The sequence below is a fragment of the Podarcis melisellensis genome (genome assembly GCF_964234715.1).
Source record: "Podarcis melisellensis genome assembly, chromosome: 6".
Taxonomy (NCBI): domain Eukaryota; kingdom Metazoa; phylum Chordata; class Lepidosauria; order Squamata; family Lacertidae; genus Podarcis; species Podarcis melisellensis.
In genome coordinates this window covers 71,993,147-72,015,161 of record NC_138538.1, presented here as the reverse complement: position 1 = coordinate 72,015,161, position 22,015 = coordinate 71,993,147, and the positions used below count along the sequence as shown (strand labels likewise).

General features: G+C 44.4%; 1 protein-coding gene across 5 annotated transcripts in view; it reads right to left on the bottom strand.

Moving 5' to 3' along the window:
• The window catches only part of BTBD8 (BTB domain containing 8), a 44,401-nt gene extending 23,790 nt beyond the window's left edge, over positions 1-20,611 (bottom strand). Inside the window, exons 1-5 of one of the 5 annotated variants that reach the window (XM_081914072.1) lie at positions 20,281-20,611; positions 17,078-17,275; positions 4,328-4,617; positions 2,719-2,836; positions 1,757-1,846 (exon numbers count right to left, since the gene is read on the bottom strand). In XM_081914072.1, the coding sequence (XP_081770198.1) occupies positions 1,757-1,846; positions 2,719-2,836; positions 4,328-4,617; positions 17,078-17,275; positions 20,281-20,432 (848 nt within the window). In that variant the 5' untranslated portion in view covers positions 20,433-20,611. Of the gene's footprint in view, positions 1-1,756; positions 1,847-2,718; positions 2,840-3,078; positions 3,215-4,327; positions 4,618-17,077; positions 17,276-20,280 lie in introns of those variants that run through there. The other 4 variants (XM_081914073.1, XM_081914074.1, XM_081914075.1 and 1 more) reach the window with 4 other exon arrangements.
• Positions 20,612-22,015: the final 1,404 nt, after the last annotated feature.

The following is a 22,015-nucleotide window of genomic DNA, read 5'->3' as shown; positions in this document are numbered from 1 at the left end:
TGGGGAAAAGCCTCAAGAATCTGCACTCCTCTCTGGAGCACCAGGCCCAAACTCCCAAGTATGGTTGAGTAGTTGCCAGCCCTGATTCAAGGCTAACTAAAGCTTCCCTTAAGCCAGGATATGCAATTGTGTAACATGTCATTTAAATGAGGTAACCACTTCCTAGGGAAAAAAATCTGAATTTACATATAGACCACAACAAGCCAACAAGCACTAATTGATAGATACCATGTACCAAGTCCTCACCAAAAAAGGTACTGGCCAAGTGGTCTCACACATAATTAAAGAACTAGTAGGAATACAGTGCCCCCATCCATTGTTGTTGTTTAGTCATTTAGTTGTGTCCGACTCTTCATGACCCCATGGGCCAGAGCACGCCAGGCACTCCTGTCTTCCACTGCCTCCCGCAGTTTGGTCAAACTCATGCTGGTAGCTTCGAGAACACTGTCCAACCATCTCGTCCTCTGTCGTCACCTTCTCCTTGTGCCCTCAATCTTTCCCAACATCAGGGTCTTTTCCAGGAAGTCTTCCCTTCTCATGAGGTGGCCAAAGTATTGGAGCTTCAGCTTCATGATCTGTCCTTCCAGTGAGCACTCAGGGCTGATTTCCTTAAGAATGGATAGGTTTGATCTTCTTGCAGTCCATGGGACTCTCAAGAGTCTCCTCCAGCAGCATAATTCAAAAGCATCAATTCGTTGGCGATCAGCCTTCTTTATGGTCCAGCTCTCACTTCCATACATCACTACTGGAAAAACTATAGCTTTAACTATACGGATCTTTGTCGGCAAGGTGATGTCTCTGCTTTTTAAGATGCTGTCTAGGTTTGTCATTGCTTTTCTCCCAAGAAGCAGGTGTCTTTTAATTTTGTGACTGCTGTCACCATCTGCAGCGATCATGGAGCCCAAGAAAGTAAAATCTCTCACTGCCTCCATTTCTTCCCCTTCTATTTGCCAGGAGGTGATGGGACCAGTGGCCATGATCTTCATTCTTTTGATGTTGAGCTTCAGACCATATTTTGTGCTCTCCTCTTTCACCCTCAATAAAAGGTTCTTTAGCTCCTCTTCACTTTCTGCCATCAAGGTTGTGTCATCTGCCCCCATACATAACCTACCCCAATAACATCCCCGGGCGCTGGGAAAGACATGGGCGACAAGAAAAACCTCTCCCCAGAAATGATACCCTTATTCCAGCATCGCAATTGTGGTTTTAAATGGGTTCCCATTAGCCTTACGCATGGTTCATATCAGTGCCAATACATATCAGTGCTGACGGAGGCATGATGCTCACCTGTGTGACGCCTCCCAACCCTGTCACCCTCGCAAGCTGGCACCTCTGCCCCTAACTTTTCCCCTACAAAGAATTTGTTTCAGGGTTTGTTCCAGGGGGGCAAGACACAGCAATGTCTTTCCAACATTGCCTTTATAATTTGTTTACTACCCATCTAACAGGCCAGCAAGTCATGCTAAAAGCAGAGAAGGGATGTTACTTGCTCATTGAATTTAATTGCAATGCAGAACTTTCCCATTTTTAACTCTTCCAGGTGACGGTTTGATGCAAATAGATAGATGCGGGTTCTCAATTCACAGAGGTTTCCCACTAGCCAAAATTTAGGACTGTTGCTCAAAATATACTGCACCAAATAGGAGAGTCAGGACAGATTAATTTGAATTGCTTGGTATGCAGCATGGCTGCTCTGCATTTGCAGTGATTTTAAATTGCCTACCTTTGCTCCCATACGACTTGCAAAACAACTTACCCTTGAAGAGTGATGTGCTCTTGAGAGCTTTCGGCCCAGCTCCCATTCAGCATAGCAGCAAAGTAACAAGATCTGGCACATAAAATGGCCCTGAGAGAGGGAAGGGTGGGGATGTGTGGGGGGAGTAAACATTATTCTACTAGATACAAATATTTATTTTAGGAAAGCTGCTAAAAAAGGTTGAAATTATTTGCCCTTTACTTACTAATGCATGTCTGCTCACTGCATACTTATTTCTCCCAGGATGCCTGGCAATTTAATCCGATTTGTCACAGAATGTGGAAAAATGCTACCATTCTGAAATGCCTCCAGTTAACAGCTAATCCACAATTCATTTTCATTATCCACAAAACAAGGCTGGAAGAATATCTCAAATTCTTAGGCACCTGGGGTTTTCTCCCACTTTGAACACAGAACACCACAATTTTTCCCCATCACAGATCTTTCATCTTCCTTCCAAATGAGGAAATACCTCTTTTGAGGGCAGATCTGCAGCTTAACAGTAATTCAGCTATTAACACTCTACAATTTTTTCATTATGATTTATTCTGGTAAAAGGTTTGCTTATTTATTTTGAGGACCAAGAGCTTTAAGGAGCAAGACAGCTGTATTCTTTTTCTCTCGCTCACTAAACTAAGCTTTCCTTGCAGGAGGGGAATATTTAAAAACTCAACACACTGTTGCTGAATCAATGCCAGTTTTCATCTAGTATTAGATTAGCTCTTCTCCATCAAAGATCACACATATTGGACTGTATGCAATGCAACCTACTCAGAGTAGTCCCACTGATATTAATGGACACGACTAACCTAAGTCATTAATGTCAATGGGTCTACTCCACTGACTCCAAGTATAGCTTAATTAGACACAACCCACAGACATTTCTAAACGTTGTTCAACCCACCCCAAAAACGCACTAAGCTTCTTCTTTTTTAAAAAAAAATGCTAGTCTCTTGAAGTACCTGTGCACTTGAAACTGTTTTCTGTCAATCCATATAGTAAGATCCGAAAACCAAGATTTCTTGCAGAGCATCAATAGGTCTTTTCCTAAGCAAGATGCTGTTTCTATTTTAGAATCATCTGGAACAAAGAAAAATGACTTGTTATGAGACCATTTCCCACCATAAGGTCCTGAAATAGAAACATATCCTAAAAGAGAAGCTTTGTGGAATTTCACATTAATAAAATATACAGCCTCAGTAACATAGGAAACAGGTAATAAAAAAGGATCTCTGAACATCTCTAAAACCTCAATCCCTCCGAAATGCATGGGGAAAGAGGTGTGTGTTCAGTTGCTGACAAATGTTAACACTGGCACTTACAGCACTTTGTAGGGGAGTTTTTTCCATAGAAAGGGATACACCCTGAGACTTTCCCCCAAGCATCCAGAACACCCTCAAGGCCTCCTCTGGAGATGTTAATTCACAGTCCAGTCAGTAAGAGTAGCATTGGGATCATGAGTTTCAGGGCCATAGTGTTTGCACTATGCTGTACCACTTGTTCCCAATATAAAGGCACCAGGTGTGGTCATTAGTTGTTTGGGGGGCGAAGTGTCATCAATGGGCTGATGCCATCCAGCCCTATTTCTATGTAACAGCTGAGTCAGGGGAGGCTGTCCATGATCTGGACTAGGGCTGGGCAATATATCCATATATTGTCCAAAATCAGTTTGAAGTCCGTATCGTGATATCAATTTCATAATTTTTTGACTTGGCAATATATCGCGAATCACAGTGTGGGAGTGCACTACGTGAAAATCACAATGTGGGGGAAACCGTGAAGCCAGCCAATGCTTCTCTCGATTCCTGCAGCCCCTGGTAACTCAGCTCAGCTCTCCCCTGCCTTCTGCAAGGGGCAGCGAATCACAAGAGTAGACACCGGCAGAAATCATGATGCAGGAAAAACCGTGATGCCAGTCAATGCCTCGACACAGCTCCACCCTTATTTCAGACATGGTGATATATGGGTATATCACGGTGTCTAGCTGGTGATATCATGTTGTTGAAAACCAGATATTGCCTGGCCCTAATCTGAACAGTTGTGGGCTGGATGAGGGTCAATAAATGGAGCTTGAGCCCAAAGGCATTATGGACTGGCGGTTCTCATGTCCAGGAAATGGTCTGTAATCCTAAACCCACTTTGGAGAAAGATGAACTCACCAGGACTTCTGAAGAGACTTGTGTAGGACTGCACTGTTACATCTTGCCTGCAGGCTTACAATATGCCTTGGTTGTTGTTTTTATTGATCTTGTGTGAGCCTCAGGGTACCTTTCCAACGGAAGAGTGGGCTAACAATGCTTTAAGCAAACTCCGTAACTCCACAAAATGCTCGGCACTACAGCATCTCTGCTCTTACACAATAGGTGGGTGTAAGAGTTGCTGTGGCTACACATCCCTACAGTCCTGTCTAAACAACGCAAGGCTCATTACTCAGGAGCCAAGTTACAGCGAAGAATATTAAACTCGACATTGTATGCGCAGCAACGGCAAACCTTGTTTCAGATGGTTAACAAACCCACACTGGCATTTAAGCAACAAAAGGAAATCTAAATGCCACCGGTTTAACCTCACCTGACACAACTGCATTGCCTTCAGCATCAACAGCAGCAGCAGCAGCAGCTTCTTCTCCAGGAATTTCATTTGCAATAAAAGGGGAAGCAGCAGCTTCTGTTTCTAGGGCTCCGCTTAAGGAATACTGATAACCAGATGTCCTTTCTAGGCACTGTCCAGCGAATATTTCACCATTCTGCAGATTGCTGACGTCCACACTTTCATGTTCCTTTGTGGAGCTAGGCTTTGATATTTCTTTCTTGAGAATCGCTTGCTCAGACTCTTTGACGTTTCCGGATGAATACACGACCCTAGGAAGAGAGAGTCAGGCTGTAATCCCATGCACATATATTTGCAAGGGAGTCCCACTGACTTCAATGGGACTTGCCTCTGAGGACGCCTCCAAAGGATCAGACTTCATAGAAAGTTTTATGCATTGCATAATTCAAAATGTGGTTTTGACTACCAGATCTCGTGAAGTTGGGTTCCTATCCTTAAGTAGTTGTCCAAAACAAGTAGCAAAACAGAAATCTAATAATACCACAATACATTGCTTTACTTGCCCCTCCATCTCAATCATTTTGGTAAGTGAGGCTGCGCCAAACACTAAAACCTAATTATATTTTAATATACAGAGTACTCAAAAATCCAAGACATTTTTAAAAACAGCAGTTATCGCAAGTTAATTCAATCAGGAGAAAAAATATCTCCCAGGTACATCTTAAAAGTGTATTTTCCTAATAGCACATCTGCTAGAGAAATAGTACTTTACAATGCAACATCCCTGAACCAAACCTGGTCCATGAGGCTTCTGCCATCTGGCTTATTAGTTGTCATTCTAGAAATAAAAAAGGGAGCTTTAAAGGATGGGCAATTCAAGACCAGACCAGGTTCCCAATCTCTCTGAAAGTGGCTGACGAAGGAAACAAATTGCTGATCAAGAAACTTGTTGCAGATTTGATAATGGGGGAAGAGCCACACCTCCATGGTACTGTAGATCAAAAGTTCCAGGTTTAATTCCCAGAATCTCCAGGTGAGGCTGGGAGAGAAATCCTCACTTGAAAAAGGGGAAAGCCACTGCCAGACCATGCGAAAAATACTGGGTTCAATAGACCAATTGCCTAACTCAGCATAAGGAAGTTTTCTATGTTCCTATGCACAATCATAATTTAATAGTTTCAGAAACTAGTTATTCTACAGGGAGGGTCCATGCATGCAACAGAGATTATGCTACAACTATAACCATTTTTTTGTCTGCTTTCCCCCCCTGTGTTACTTTCTGGCCTATTTAAAAAGCAAACTTGTACCGTGCATTGGAAAGAAAACCACATTATCTCAGCATAATCAGATTCAAGCAGACCTAGTGAGAGAAGATGTACATAAAATACAGGTGCATGTGAATATGCACAGAAAAAAAACGCGACCCAAACATGCCAGATTATAACTTGAAGATCCTGTGATGTAGGCTTTGAATGAGCAGCCCTTTGGATCACTTCCTGGTTTTCCCCTCTAAAGTGCTCATTTACTGCCAACGATAACAAAAACAGCCTCATCAGTTCTCAAAGTCTTTTACAACAAGACAGACAAAAGTGTCATGCAACCTTCAAGAAAGCCATAAAGGGCAAGGGTGTTTAAAAAACAAGAAAAACAGGATTGCCTCTGAGTAGCTAAATAACTCAGGCTACTTTTTGGGGGGAAGACTTCCAGATAACTATTTCCTTGAAAGACTTGCTTGGCAATATGCATGAATTTATGGAGTGTTAAAGAGTATGCTGTGTCCTTTAAGGCATAAACACTCTTGTCCAAATCTGTTCTGAAAACAACCTCCAGACAGACATTCTAAACTGTGCGCTGCAATCAGATGAAACTTGTCTGTATTTATTAGTCAATTTATAATAATTCCAGGAAAATACAAGATAATCTTCCTGCCTGGAAGCTGTAACACTCCGTTATCAGACAGTCATCTAAATTAAGGTTGCAAAATTCTTCTCCCCTTTGGGAGAGTACGCTGACTGGACTGCTAAAATCTTGATCATCACTTGTAGGGTTGACAGGCTTTCCAACAAAGCAATAAACTAATAATGACTTTGGCCTATGCAGGGAAGGAGAAATAGTCATTTCTACATATTCTGTCACACTCTAGCATGACCAATAAACTGATTGCAAGCTGTGAAGACAAGTCCACGTTTGATTCTCATTGCCCAAGGGGCACAGGTTTATTCAACAGACCAAGTCCCCCAAGGGCACCCCATACCTTCCTCCCATAGATTGAACAGCTGCTGTTCATTCTTATGGGGGAAAGTACAGCATTTGGGGGACGTGGGTGGTGCTGTGGTCTAAACCACAGAGCCTAGGACTCGCCAATTAGAAGGTCGGCGGTTCGAATCCCCGCAACGGGGTGAGCTCCCGTTGCTCGGTCCCTGCTCCTGCCCACCTAGCAGTTTGAAAGGACGTCAAAGTGCAAGTAGATAAATAGGTACTGCTCCGGCGGGAAGGTAAACGGCGTTTCCGTGTGCTGCTCTGGTTCGCCAGAAGCGGCTTAGTCATGCTGGCCACATGACCCAGAAGCTGTACACCGGCTCCCTCGGCCAATAAAGCGAGATGAGCGCCGCAACCCCAGAGTCAGCCACGACTGGACCTAATGGTCAGAGGTCCCTTTACCGTTACCTTACAGCATTTGGGGAAGGGAAGAACAAAGTCTATTTCCTTCCTCTTTCTTAAGGTGGCTCTAGGATTATGGGAAAGAGGACTTGTCGTTTTAAAACTTTAACCCCACAAAATCTGCTCCCCCATTTTTGTTTAAGAGTCCTTCTTCTCCTGCTTTTCCAACTGGAATGCTTCTTGCTGGAAGAGGGAAGAGAATCAGCATCACATTCCTCCTCTTTGGCTTCTGAAGTTGTGTTTGGCCCATGAGAATTGAAACAGCTTTGGGAAAGCAGGTCTGACTCTGTCCCGTGCTCTACCTAAAGACACTGGGGTCAACCTTCTTTTTTATTTAAATCACTATTTACCCACATGCCTTGAATTACAAATCATTCTGCAGAAAAAGACAAGATGCAGGTTTTCTGTAAGATCACCCCGAAACTCCTGGGAGCATACAGAGGCACCTTTAAATAGGGGGTCAGTGCCATGTTTTTGTGAACTCAGCCTCCCTCAGTCACTACCACCCAAATGACACGTGCATTTGCCCCTGAATCAAACACCCATTTCTCTTCTCTGCACTTCTCCATGCACATTTGACAAGCTGTCTCCATCTCTAAAAAAACAAACAAAGCACCTTGCAGTTTATCCCAATACCTGGAGCAGATTAGTAAATCTGGGGAGAAAACAGCTACACATTCACCCTAAAAGACACATAGGATGCAAAAGCTTTCAACTGTTGCAACGTAGTGCCCTCCAGATGCTGTTGGACTACAATTCCCATCATCCCTGACCACCGGCCATGCTGACTGGGGCTGATGGGAGTTGGAATCCAACAACACCTGAAAGATTCCATGTTGGCTACCTCAGGCCTCTTGGGTTAAAACAGCAGCTCACTGTTCCCTTCCCCTGCTCTTCTGTCCAAAGACTTAGTGAAACCTATAGAAACAATATTTAACACTCTCCAAAGATCTTGTTAAAAAACAACAACACACACACATACACCAGCAGTTCAGCAAGAAACTGAATATAAATAAAGCATAAAAACTAACAGACCCTAAGAATCTAAAGTCAATTTAATGTGGCACTAAAAATACATCATTCTTGGCAGCAGGTAAGCTTCTCTGGGGAACAGCATTTCATAATCGGCAAGAGATGGTCAACGAAATGCTGCCAACTTTCCATCTCTGACTATCCCATCCACCTCAAGTTAAACACATACTTTTGCAGCAACTAGGCCAAAAAGACAAAAGGCGCTAACGTGGGATGAGACAAGATTACAGAGAATCTCCTCCAGTTAAGAGCACAGGATTATTAACTAAGGTTTCATTAGAAATAATGAAAGCATAACAATAAAGAGTCTGGAATCAACGCCGGATTTAGGGTGATGGGGGGGGGGGTTCCCTGCATGGAGGGGCCCAGCCAAGGGGTTCCAATTTGAGAAGATCCATAATTCAAGAGATCCCTTTGACGGTGTCAAATTTTGGCTTTGTACAGAGTGCCATATTACGAAAGATTATCAAAGTCTGCTCCTGCCATGATGACCCTTCTTTCATATACTTGCCCCGCCTAATATAACAGGCAGCTTAGAGATCTCTTACACCAGGGGTCGGCAACCTAAGGCCCATGGGCCATAAGTGGCCAATAGGGGTCATTTAACCAGCCCATGGACTCCCAACTGCCCACTTGGGGACCCCGCTGCCCAGTTGGTCGACTCCCGTGCACCGCACTAAACTGGCGCAAGCAGAGCGGGCACTGCCTTCTGCAACGCTGGCTGGCTTCCCATTGGTTGCGGGAAGCTCCTGCATCCAATGGGAAGCTGCGCATACCTCCTCCGCGCCGAAAATAGCATTTGCGCATGCATGTGCACGTGCACTCTGCCCCACTGCGGCGCCTGTGGGATCATGAACCGGCCCAAGCCACAAAAACTTTGCCGACCCCTGTCTTACATGGTTACAGAACATTTGCAGCACAGCAAGATGTGGTAGCTTTTGAGTTAGAAATCAAAGCCCCTCTCTGCAGAAGGTGCAGCATGGAATCCATGGAGCGTAACCTCTGCAGTCTGCAGACTGAAGACTCCTAGCAGCAGACCTGGTAAGTACGTAGAGGAAATTTAGCCGTGAAAGTGACACTAGGAGATGACAACGTTAAGGAATGGTTCACCAGCATAGAGCATATTAGCAGGGCAAGTCTGGGTTGCACAAGCCCAATGGACAGTGTTGGGCGGATGAAGCAAAAGGTGGCAGTAAATACCAATTACTGCTAGATGGGAGAGTTGTTGATTTTCTGTGCTCCATTTTTGGCCTTCACAGAGGCATCTGATTGGCCTCTGCAGGAAAGAATGCTGTGTTAGATGGCCCTATGATCCAATCCTGTGCTTATGGACCTTCCTCATACACAAAATAGCTGATTCTAGAATTTCTTCTGGATCTGCTAGACTGAGAGCACATTTCTATTATGGAGTAGGAGGAAAACAAAACGGCATTGAGACTTCCATGCCCCTTCATTCGGAGACAAGGTATACATCACTTTGAATTTTTCCATTACAAACAAACAATAGCTTTAAAAATAGCATGTAGAACAGAAGCTGAAAGGAATGACAGCCTTAGCAGTAAACAAGCTAAACGATACCAGCCATTCTGAAGCTGCTCGAGACAGGAAGCTGAAATGTCTATATAAAAAGGAGGACAGAAATACAGCAGAATAGAGAAAGCAGGCAGACTATGTACTCATGCTCTGTATTTTAATGCAACTCGGAAGCTTCTGTGCTTTTTGAAGTAGGGAGAGTTCTCCGTACGTTTCAATCTATTATAATTGGCCAGGTTAATAAATGTTTAATATTTGTGGAGTTCTCCGTATCTGCCCAAGAACGCTGCAGTATTCCCTGCTGCATTGACCTAGCCATGGGAGGCAGCACTCACCGATCTCACAACAACTGAAGCACATTGGGAACAAGATGCTGTGTTGTGGAAAACAACCCATGTCACCTTCACTCTCTTAGAGCAGACCAATTCCCGATAGCAGCTACTAATGCAGAAAAAAAATCCTGCAGAAGTCCTGCCTTTCAGAAAATTCATACATGGACAAAGGCTTGCTTTTATAAGAAAAAAAGACTGTCTAAAAACACAAAAGCTCAACGTTGGGTTGTCCATTCCAAAAGGTGGGAGTTCCTGCACCTCTTTTTCTAGGGGGGGGGAGCAGCACTGTAGACGGTATTATTGCTTTCTGCTCAGTGGAGGTCAGGTGACACATTTGAGCCAATATCAATATGCAACCAATATATACTGGTTGTTTCTTAGCGCAGACCCAGGCCACCAAGCCTGAGCTTCTATAGCGACCAGCCACTATGAACCACCATTGGCAGGACTGGCAGCAACAGCAGCAGATGTGTTCTATGCTTATGATAGTATTTTATTCTCTTGGTAATTATGCAGTTTTAAATTATGTGCATTTTATATTTGACTTTATTTAGCAATGTTTCCTCTTGAAATGTTTAAGATGATTAGTTTTTACCGCTTACCTGCTTTAAGTCTGATGTGTTCAGTTTATCCGTATGCTTTTATCTTACGCTGGTCTGTGACCAAAATAAAGATTGATACCGATATTTAATATTAAAACTGATCTGTGGTGGTCGTGTAAACATGCTAGAGAGTATTGGGAAATGATCATAAAACTCACATTTCCCAAAAGACCAGAAGCCTTTCTCTTAGGGATGATAGGCGATGGCATTCCAAAAAAGGCACTCAATGTCTTTCTGTGTGCGACTGCGGCAGCTAGAAGAGTATATACGGAAAAATGGAAAAAAGAAGAGATACCCACGAAGGAAACTTGGCCAAACAAATTGATCGAATACACAGAATTAGTAACCATGACCATGAAAACTAAGGAATAAGGACAAGTTAAAGAGGAGTGGAGGTGTTTTGGAAATTATCTTAGAATGTACAATATATGATTTAACTTATAAGTACAAGTTAACCTATGAGCAGCAGATAACATCAAAAAAGGAAGACTTGAGATGATAATGGGTGAAATATTAGAATATGTGGCAGGTCAAGATTTCCATAAAATGCCACAGAGAGATGGATTGGGAAGTCTTCCAAAAAGAGGAGTGATGGATATTGTACAATGTGTGCATAAAAGCTGGTAAAACTGCATAAATAAAAGTTGTTTTTTAAAATGAAATGTTTAAGATTTTTTTGTTTGTTAACTTTGTATGTATAGCATAAGATACATATTCTATAGGTGACATCCTTTGTAATGTTTTATTTTGAAATCTTTAAGATAATGTTTTTGTTTTTACTGTTAATTATGTTGCCTTGACTGTATACTTTATATTTGACTTCGTTTTATTGAGGCTTGGTTCCTTCGATGTTTTAATGTGTTGTAACCCGTTTTGAGATTTTTTTCCTTAAAAATATAAAGCAATATAGAATGAAATAAAATAATAATAATAATACAGTGGTACCTCGGGTTACAGATGCTTCAGGTTACAGACTCCTCTAACCCAGAAATAGTACCTCGGGTTAAGAACTTTGCTTCAGGATGAGAACAGAAATTGTGCTCCGGCGGCACGGCGGCAGCGGGAGGCTCCATTAGCTAAACTGGTGTCTCAGGTTAAGAACAGTTTCAGGTTAAGAACGGACCTCCGGAACGAATTAAGTTCTTAACCTGAAGTACCACTGTAGGTCCTAGGAGCAGCCCATATGGTGAGGCTGAGCTGCACTCCTGATCACTGCAGATCACCCAGATGGAGCAGCAACATTGGGACTGTGCAGCTGCACTAGCAGAGCCAACCCAGTGCTCCCGCCACCTGAACATGCACACCCAGGCAAGCAGCAGGGACAGCCCTGTTCGGAAGGCAGTTGTGCCCCATCACATGGGCTGCTACTGTAGGGCTCTCTAAAGCAGACGATTCTGTCTTGGTTCCTCAGTCAGACCAACCTGTCCCAAACAGAGTCATAGAACTGTAGAAATGGAAGAGACCCTGAGGATCATCTCATCCAACCCCCTGAAAGAATACACAGCTGTCCCATATGGGGATCGAACCTGCAACCTTGGCATTATCAGCACCACACTCTAACCGATGGAGCTATTAAGTGGCTGGTGAAGGGGTACAATGGGTAGGAAAGAGTAACAAGAGGCTGTTGCCAGTGACCAGCAGCTCTGGATAAAGGGAGTTCTTGCGCTGTTATTGAAGTCAGCACTGTGCAAACAAAGGATTTATTTACCGGGTAAATACCTTGTGAATCTACCAAGAAACTTGATGATAACCAGAAGTTAAGATGGTCAGGAACAATCTGTTGTCAGGAACTGGTACAGTGGCACCTCGGGTTAAGAACTTAATTCGTTCGGGAGGTCCGTTCTTAACCTGAAGCACCACTTTAGCTAATGGGGCCTCTCGCTGCCACCGCGTGATTTCTGTTCTCATCCTGAAGCTCTTAACCCGAGGTACTATTTCTGGGTTAGTGGAGTCTGCAGCCTGAAGCATCTGTAACCTGATGCGTCTGTAACCCAAGGTACCACTGTATTTATAACAAGAGGACACCAGCAATAGACAAAGCCCATTAGAGACTCAAAGAAGTAAGTTGGATTTGTGGTTTGGGTTATGTTGATTATATGGGGTAAGGAGGCTCCAACTGCAAACACTTTTCACTGAAAATGTCAAATTTGAAATTAAGGCTGCAATCCTACATACCATGCTGAGTAGGCATATGTAGGACTGCATCGTAAGCTTTATCTTCCTGAACATTTGAAGAATGGGAAAACAATTAAGACAGAATAAAAGAACTGCTTTCAAAGACGAATTAAAATAAGTCGGGCGTTTGAAAAACAAAGCTTTAAATACAATTTTTTTTTTACTGAAGGACACAAGGATGAAATAGAAGATACCCCCTCGCCCCCAAAATAAATTAAAAATCCAGAAATAGGATTACCGCCTTTAATAGCTGCTGAAACTGATAAAAATCCTTATTTCCTCATATAGATTTTGTTTCATTTCGCAAGCTACAGATAGCGATAAGGAAATTCAATTTAGCTTAAAGACTCCGAGTCACAAAAGTAAACTGTACAAATAGACTGAAATCAATTTCAACAAAACTGGGCTAACTTAACAATATAATCAGACCTTACAGCATTACCAACATTTACAATTTCTGTTAACGTTATAGTGTAGATAAGGATCATAGCCTAGACTTGCAAATATTTGCATAACCACGTTACTAGTTTTCTTGTGCAAATCCTAGTATAGTAGTAGTATAGTTTGTGACCACAGCTTTTTTTGCTGCACTGCAGTACTCCTGTGATAAAAGCCAATGGAACTCAGGATTCAGTTCCAGTTGTGTAAAAAATATCCTGCATGACTTGGCAATGTTAGCAAGACCTCTCTATTTCTCAAAGAGGGAAAATTTAATTGTTGGGAAGAATACATCATTTTACACCTGCAAATTTCTCCAATGTGGATAAAATGCAAATCCACAGTCTCACACATTTCAAAATCCTGCCTCTTCATTCTAATACCAGAGGCTTGGTACAAAGAACCAAAACAGAACTCTTTGCTAATAACCACAGCAAAAACACTGGTTTCCAAATATTGAAAACCAGCTGAGTACCTGCTCCTGATAAACTGCCTGTGAAACTGAGACAGATGGCAAATATACTGAAAATTACTTTCATTCAGCTGAAAGGAGACATATTCACAAGAGATTCTTTTTAGTGATAAATAAGCTTATTTGCTATATATATTGGAATGCTAAATTTGAAGGATAGTCCTGTCAATCTATTGGTTTTTCCTTATTAAAGTTCTCTGGGAAGCTTTTGCATATTTGCATTTCAGAATACGGGGAAAATTATTTTCACACACACACAGCTGTAATGCAAAGCTTTGCCTTTCCTGTCTGTTGGGAAGAGTAAAAATTCCATTGCTCTATTTTTCCAAAGCTTCCTGCATTGCGCCAATTCATTCAATTATGCAGCTGCTAATTGGAATTGACAAAAATCTTTTACTTGTCAAGCTGTACGTACAGTGAGAACAGCATTTCTCCTTTTTAATTGGTGGCACGGCCAATGGCATTCACACTTAGATTTGCACAGGTCCTACTAAAAACCAGAACACTGTCAAGTTTACAAGACAGAAGGGTAAGAAATGGAATGGATTTTATTTTATTTTTTAAGTAGGAAAACGGGGAATAATTACAGCAGGGTGGTTAAAATTAAAATAGGAATTCACAGTCTTCTACCTCTAACCTGTAAAGCTGATGTAACTACTGTTTTGCCCCATCTAAATATGGGCAAATAATAATAATAATCTGGTAATCAAAAACTGTGGTATTCCCTGGGAATCTCTGTAAAAGTAGGATGTCTGTTCTAAAAAGTAGCTTGAATTAGCATAGCCTCTTCCCTGCAGGCCTGAAGATCACATTTAATTAAGCAATATGCTGCTCACTCTTTACATTACAAAGGGAATGTCTAATATGCAGTTCTCCAATATACCACAGGCTCTCAGCGGCCATGTCACTTAACCTCAGTTGAAGAAACCTGTCAACAGAAGAGACTCCCACTCAGCAAGAGCAATAAAAGCATCAATCCCGCTTCTCGCACATTTCATGTAGCAATTGGCTTCTGGGCCACATAAAAAATGACCTGCCCTGCACCCTTTGAGGAACACCAATCCTCTAAAGGAGAGGATTAAAGAACCAGAAAATTATCTAAGAACGTGTCTTGATTTGGACAAATTACCCAGTCTTGATGACGAGTGTAACATTCAGCACAGCCACAAAGGGAGCCTCTATATTGTAATGAGCTGTCCTAGGTGCTGGATTTGTGCAAAGACACTTAGGAACCCCAGGAGGATTCTAGCATCCCCAACACTGGCGGGCTTTACACATCTGTAAATTGGAACCATTCACTTGTTTGGAGCAAAATAAAGGTGCACACTTGCAGACAACCTCAGGACGAGCTAAACCACCCTCTGGCAACCTCAGAAATTAGCCAGGCACCAGGTGCTGGTCCATTTGGGACCATGTGGATGTTGGCAAATAACCGCTCCATCTGGCTGGCCCCTCCAGCTTCCTTAAGCAGGTCAGAAGAATTACTTATTTGTTGCATTTACCGTAATTTTCGTCCTATAGGACGCACTGTCCCATAAGGCGCACCTAGTTTTTTGGGGGGGGAAATAACAGGGAAAAAATTATTTCCCCCCCCCCCAGGCACGGGGCTGAGGCGGGGGAGGCCCGCCCGAGCTTCCCCCGACCCGAGCCCCCAAACAGGCAGCTCTTTGCAAGCCGTGGGAACCCAGTGCTGGCTCCCGCTGCTTGCGGAGAGGTCCGCGAAGCCTGGATGCGCTGAGCTCAGCGCGCGCAGGCTTCAGCATGCAGACAACTCTCTGCAAGCAGCGGGAGCGCTCCCGCTGCTTGCAGAGAGGTCCGCGAAGCCTGGAGAGCGAGAGGGGTCGGTGTGCACCGACCCCTCTCACTCTCCAGGCTTCACCGAAAGCCTGTATTTGCCCCATACGCACACACATTTCCCCTTCATTTTTGGAGGGGAAAAAGTGCGTCCTATAGGGCGAAAAATACGGTACATCTCACCTTTTCCTCCAAGAAGTAAATGGCTCATCCTCCTCAATTAATCTCTACAGTGACCTTGTGAGGCAGGTTAAGAGGTTGTGACTGGCTCCAAGGTCACCCAGTGAGCTTCAAATTTGAACCCTGATCTCCCATGTCCTAGTCAGACACTCTAAGCACTACACCACGCTGACTTCCTATATGTCTTCTGCTATGGGGCACTAGGTAAATAAATCTGGGGAAAGCCAAATGTCACTTAAAGAAGGTTCTGAAGAGTTTCCTGGAAGCTAGCATTTGTTTTATTCTGGGTTGCTTTATTTGATCTTTTAATGTGTTGTAAACCTTTTTAAGATTTTTTTCTTTAAAATATAAAGTGATAGAGAAATTTATAATAATAGTAGTAGTAGTAATAATAACAGGAAGTTCAACTGCAAAAAAGGTGCCTAGACATTCCATTGTGGAAACCGTAACTTAGGTTTAAGGTGCCATTTGGCGATTAGATTATATATCTGAGTTTCTAACACTGCCTCAGAGTCTCAGATCAAGGGCATTCTGCCACCTCTCTGAGGTACCAAATTGAAGTAATTTTATAAATTCATGAATGGTGCATAAATTACTGGATATGCAACCAGTAACTTCCAGTGGAGTGAGGGAGCTGGAAAAAGGAACAGAGATCAAACACTGAGGCCTTGCTCCAGGTCGCCCACATCACCCAATAAAATTGATTGGTGGTAAATTTGGTACAGACAAAAGAAAAATACTTTCTCACAGAGTATGTAATTTACTTATGGAACTAATTGCCACAATGTGTGATAGCCAGGGTCTTAGGGTTGCTCCCCAAGTCACACACTTACTCTCAAGTAGTGAGCATAAGTTTGCAGAAAATGTAGAATAGACATTATATCTCTTTCATATATCCTTGGTGAAAACATTTAAAATTCTAAGAAAGAGAAGAGTTTCTCTCCCACATACAAGAAGCATCTCTAATGAAAAAACAACCTTTTTAACAAAGTCATCTAACTAGCCAGTAGGCATGAGGAAATGCAGTTTCATGGGGCAGACCATTGTTACTCAATGCAAATCACACCTCTTTCCATTTAATTCATGAGTACTAAGACTATCCCAAAGTCATCTTGCAGTTAAGTACACTCTTACAACTTGCTGGCCATCACTCTGTCAGCTACCCCTTTACCTCCACTTTAGCTACCTCCCTTCCAATTTCATATTGCCAAATATTAAGAAACAGACGTATCAAAAATATATATTCTGGTTTGTTGATGATTGGTTATGGGTTCATATCTACAGTGTTAAAAAAAAGAAGGTGGGGCACAATTCTTTTAACATATCGTAGAGTGGGGTGGGTGGGAGAATTCACTCTTCCCAAATTCCTTGTTCCCCAATCTAAGTATCGGGATCATTCCTTGATGCCTAGAGAACCATTATAATTGGACAAACTGATGGTCTGCTATCAAAACTACCAGGCTGAAAACAAGTTTCTTAACTGTCACCAGATCTATCACAATACTGGCTCGAACTACATTTTTTAAGGGGGCAGGTGAGAGTGGAAACTTACTGCAGGAATGTTTTAAATTCAGAGGGTTCCAAATTCTCCAGATACAAAACTTCACCATGGTTTGGACTGTTTAACACTCTTCCAGCAACATGGGAGAAAAAACTGGGAACTCTTGCTAGAAGCACTCCCTTGTGAGCTCGGAAGAAAGCGCCGCCAACATGGAAAGTGACATCAGTTTGGATTTCTTCCTTAAGAAGCCTGTGAAACACAACAGAGAGAGCATCACGCATTGAGCTCAAAATGGAGTTCAGAATATGTTTCTTTCTTGGATGTCTAAAACAAAGTGCTATGCTTGCTCACATGCCATCCTCCAATAACCAGCTACCCAGATGGTAGGTGGCACTGAAATTAACTGGAACAGGGGTGGCACCAACAGCCAGGATGACTGGTCACCTGCTCAGTACATACCAACCTGTGGAGGTGCCCTCCTATTCCTCCTTGCTGTCCTGTTCACCTGTGTGAGCAAGCCACAGTGCTTTATGCTTATTTCCCCCCCAGGACAGCTGCACAGACAAGACCCTGAGAAAAGGCGCAAGCAAGTGGGCACTGGAAGGAAAATGAAGTGAGCAACTTTTGGAAAGGTCCCCCACAGAGATTTTGCCCAACAGCAACCCCAAACCTGGCGCCAGTACCGGATCGGACTCACATCCAGCTGTTCAATAATACGAACAACCAGGCCCATTGCGAAACTCACTTCCTCTCCTGTGTTTTCTCTCTCCCTGCTTCTTGCTATTCCAAGACTTGCAATTTCTTTCTTTCTTTACCTTTCATTTCTGTTTAGCTACTGGGAAAGCTGTAGCTTCAGAGAGCAAGCGAGACAGGGAGCTTTTTTCTTGCTGAGATTCTGCACAGAGGCACAATTCCTAGTGTGCCCTGGGAAGAACCGATTATTTAACTACTCTAAGAATTGGAGCTCTGGGAGGTCAATACGGGTCTCCTAGTGACTTTAAGCAATTCTGAACCACCTACAGCTCCCAGAATTCTTTGGGGGAAGCCATGACTGTTTAACGTGGTATGATGCTGCTTTAAATGTATCGTGCAGACAGGAACTCAGACATGGCAAGAACAGACCCCCTGAAACTAATGGGATTTAAGTTAGCCGTGACAACTACTTATGTCCCATTATTTCAGTGGACCTACTTGGAGCATGCTGAAGCCTGCATCCATCCCTTGCTTTTTCTCAAATCTTGAAAACTGCAGCTTTCTCCAAGGAGTGGAGAATGAAAGTGTCATGAAGTAGTGATTCTGTAAACAAGTATCGCTGGGTGGGGCCCCTCAGGCAGGTGGTAACAATTAGTTCCTGAAGTGGGAGCAGGTGATGGGGCTGGCTGGCTGGCTGCCAGCATTCCCCAGCCCCTATAAATCTTCGAGTTAACCTGGCGAGGGGAGGAGAGAACACGCTGTAGATTAGGCTGCCATTTGACATCTGTAGCTGGTGCCAGAGAAGATGCCAATAAAGTCTGATAACCAGTTTGGTGCCTACGTGCGAATTATTAGAAGCTTGGAGGGAGGACTCGGGAAAGCGACCTCCTCCTTGATAGAAAGTTCTTTCGAAAGCACTGATGGAAAAACAGGTCCCAGAAGGGCATCCCCTAGCAATTAGTCTCCAGGGAGAAACAATTATTCCATCAGCTGGAATAGCTCAGACGATAGCATATGAGGCTCTTAATCTCGGAATCATGAGTTTGAAACGCCACGTTAAGCAAGAGATTCCTGCGTCGAAGGGAGTTGGACTAGATGACTCTCATGATACCTTCCAACTCTAAAATTGCATGATTAATAAGCAACCCCGTGTGACGTTAACATATGAGAGTGCTGGAGGTGAAATAGTTAAACAGGTTACCCAATCAGAACCCAGGGGGTGGAGTCAGAGGGACTATAAAACCAGCTCTGGGAGGGGCGAAGGGAGGAGTTCCTTGGGAGTTGGGAGTTTGGTTGGAGTGGGAGTGAATTGGGATAGAGTCTGTGGGTAGGTTGAGGTAGTGTAGTGAAATAACCTGAGTCAGGAACAGTTAGGAGCTAGGAAGACAAATAAATATCTGGGAGGTGGTTTAGTGAGCGAGAGCAGGTAGCGGAAGTTATAGGTCTGGATAGGCACCCCATGATTGTAATTGACCGATACTGTTTATGAAACCACACACTTGTTAAACTGCAATAAATAAACAGAAGTTTATGTTCCAATTTAACCCTGACTGGACTCAGTATTGTACCAGGTAGGGCTTGGGTGGTGGCACAGTGATCAATAGATGTTGAAATGTCCAGGGACCCTGAGTGATCGCCACACCTTGGTAAAAGGGTTGTGTGCACAGGGCTGCGTGCATGGCCCTGGCACCAAAATATTTGGTTGCCTGGCCCCTCCATAGGGAATTTTGTGGGTGCTCAGGCACCTATGCCTGGTAGTCTCCATAATAAAGCTCAGTTAATTGCACTAATAACAGTTTATTTGCTTACTTTATATTACAATGGAGAAATCGCAGTGCTTTTATACTTCAATGGTTCTATTCGTGCATTACAAACACCTTGGGTGATTTATGAAGAAAATGGGGTGGGGGTGGCAAAACTAGCAGGTGCCACACCGGGGGGAGGGGGGTCATGTGCATGTTGGGACTGCCTGTGCTGTTGCTTCCCACATGCCCCTCTCCTCAGCAACCTGCACATGGGAAGAGCCACACCGGGGTTTAGTGATGCTAAGAACACCCTGCAGATTGGCCTGAAGGTGAGTGCATGTGACCCCCTCCCCACTTCCTTGTACCAAGTCTAGGGCTGCCACACGTCTGGATTTTCCTAAGAGTACTGGGATTTCAAACGTGGAATTGACAATGGGGGGGGGGTATTTCCAAAAGGTGGCCCTTTGTTCTTGATCATAGGCAAGTCAATCAAGTGTTTTTGTAAAGAAGAACTCAACAAGTATGGGGTCTTCCTAAAAGAAAAGTCTCCACAATTTGGGGGCCTTCTTAAAAGAAAAGTCTCCACAAATTGGGGGGCCTTCCTAAAAGAAAAGTCTCCACAAATTGGGGGCCTTCTTAAAAGAAAAGTCTCCACAAATTGGGGGCCTTCCTACAAAGAATCTCCACAATTTGGGGGTTTTCCTTATAAATAAATAAAAAAAGCTCAATAATTCCGATGGTTTCCTCAAAATAAGCGCAACCATTTGGGCGGTATCCTAAAAGAAAGCGCTCGCCCATGTTGGGGTCTCCCCCTACCTTTCCACATCCTGCCTCAGCCGCTCAGCCACCGCCTCCTTCAGCCTCCGCCTCTCGGACGAGGCCTTCTCGCCGCCGACGCCGCCTTTCCCTTCTCTTTCCGCGGCCCTCGCGGGGCCCTTGGACGAGGCGCCGCCGCCCCAGCGCGCCATGAAGCCGGCCAGGCAGCCCGACTTCCGGCTCAGAATTAGCCGACGGTCCCTGAGAGCTGCGGCGCCGCCTCGGCCGCTCACGCTCCGCTTTGTCTCCCCCAGGGCGCAACCGGCGCTCGGCGAAGGGAGCGTCTCGAAACTCTCGCCTTCTGTTTAGAAGCGGCGGCCCGAGAAGAGGCCCACCCCTACCCTTCGCCTCATTGGGCAGCGGGGAGGAGAAGACCAATCGCGAAGCGGCTCTCCGTCGAGCCCCGCCTCCGTGTTGTTTACCATCCTGGGGCGCACGTGGTTTGGTGCGGGTGGAGGCGGGGAGAAAAGAAGGGGGCGGCGGGGCTTGGGTACATAAGCATCCCGGTGATCCGGAGCCGCGGACTCGTATAGAAAGCTGGCAGGGGTGTCACTGGGACACGGCAGAGGAGAAGTAGAGATTGGATGGTGTTTGAATTCCGCTGATCTGATGCCAAGTGAGCTAGATTTCAATGAAATACGTTGTTATGTATTGAAGCCATTTTTCAAAAAGTAAAAAAAAATATGTTGCATGAATAGGACTTAGATCTGTTTCTGTGTGATTTCTCCATATGGATTGAAAGGGAATAAAAAACTTTTTTAGGAAGACTCCAAAATTGTTGAGCTTTATTTTAGGAAGATCCGGAAATAGTTGAGCTTTCCCCCTCCAAAAAAACCGTGATTTTTTCATTGATCCAGGACAAAGCGCCTTTTCGGAAATCCCCCCCCCCCCGCTCCCATGTCCATTCAGACTTTGACATACGGCAGCCCTAATTTTGTTAAGAGTGCAGTGTTCTCAAAGGTAAAGGGACTCCTGACCATTAGGTCCAGTTATGGCGGACTCGGGGGTTGCGGCGCTCATCTCGCTTTATTGGCCGAGGGCGCTGGTGTACAGCTTCCAGGTCATGTGGCCAGCATGACCAAGCCGCTTCTGGCGAACCAGAGCAGCTCACGGAAACGCCGTTTACCTTCCCACCAGAGCAGTACCTATTTATCTACTTGCACTTTGACGTGCTTTTGAACTGCTAGGTTGACAGGAGCAGGGACTGAGCAACGGGAGCTCACCCTGTCGCGGGGATTCGAACGCTGATCGGCAAGTCCTAGGCTCTGTGGTTTAACCCACAGACCCCAATTTCCTTCACGGAGCTTCAATGCCCAGAATTCCCTGGGAAGAGGTAGGTAAGGTAAAAGGTAAAGGTACCCCTGCCCGTACGGGCCAGTCTTGACAGACTCTGGGGTTGTGCGCCCATCTCACTTAAGAGGCCAGGGGCCAGCGCTGTCCGGAGACACTTCCGGGTCACATGGCCAGCGTGACATCGCTGCTCTGGCGAGCCAGAGCTGCACACGGAAACGCCGTTTACCTTCCCGCTGGTAAGCGGTCCCTATTTATCTACTTGCACCCGGAGGTGCTTTCGAACTGCTAGGTTGGCAGGCGCTGGGACCGAGCAGCGGGAGCGCACCCCGCAGCAGGGATTCGAACCGCCGACCTTTCGATCAGCAAGTCCTAGGCGCTGAGGCTTTAACCCACAGCGCCACCTGTGTCCCCACTGGGAAGAGGTATGGATCATTAAACCATT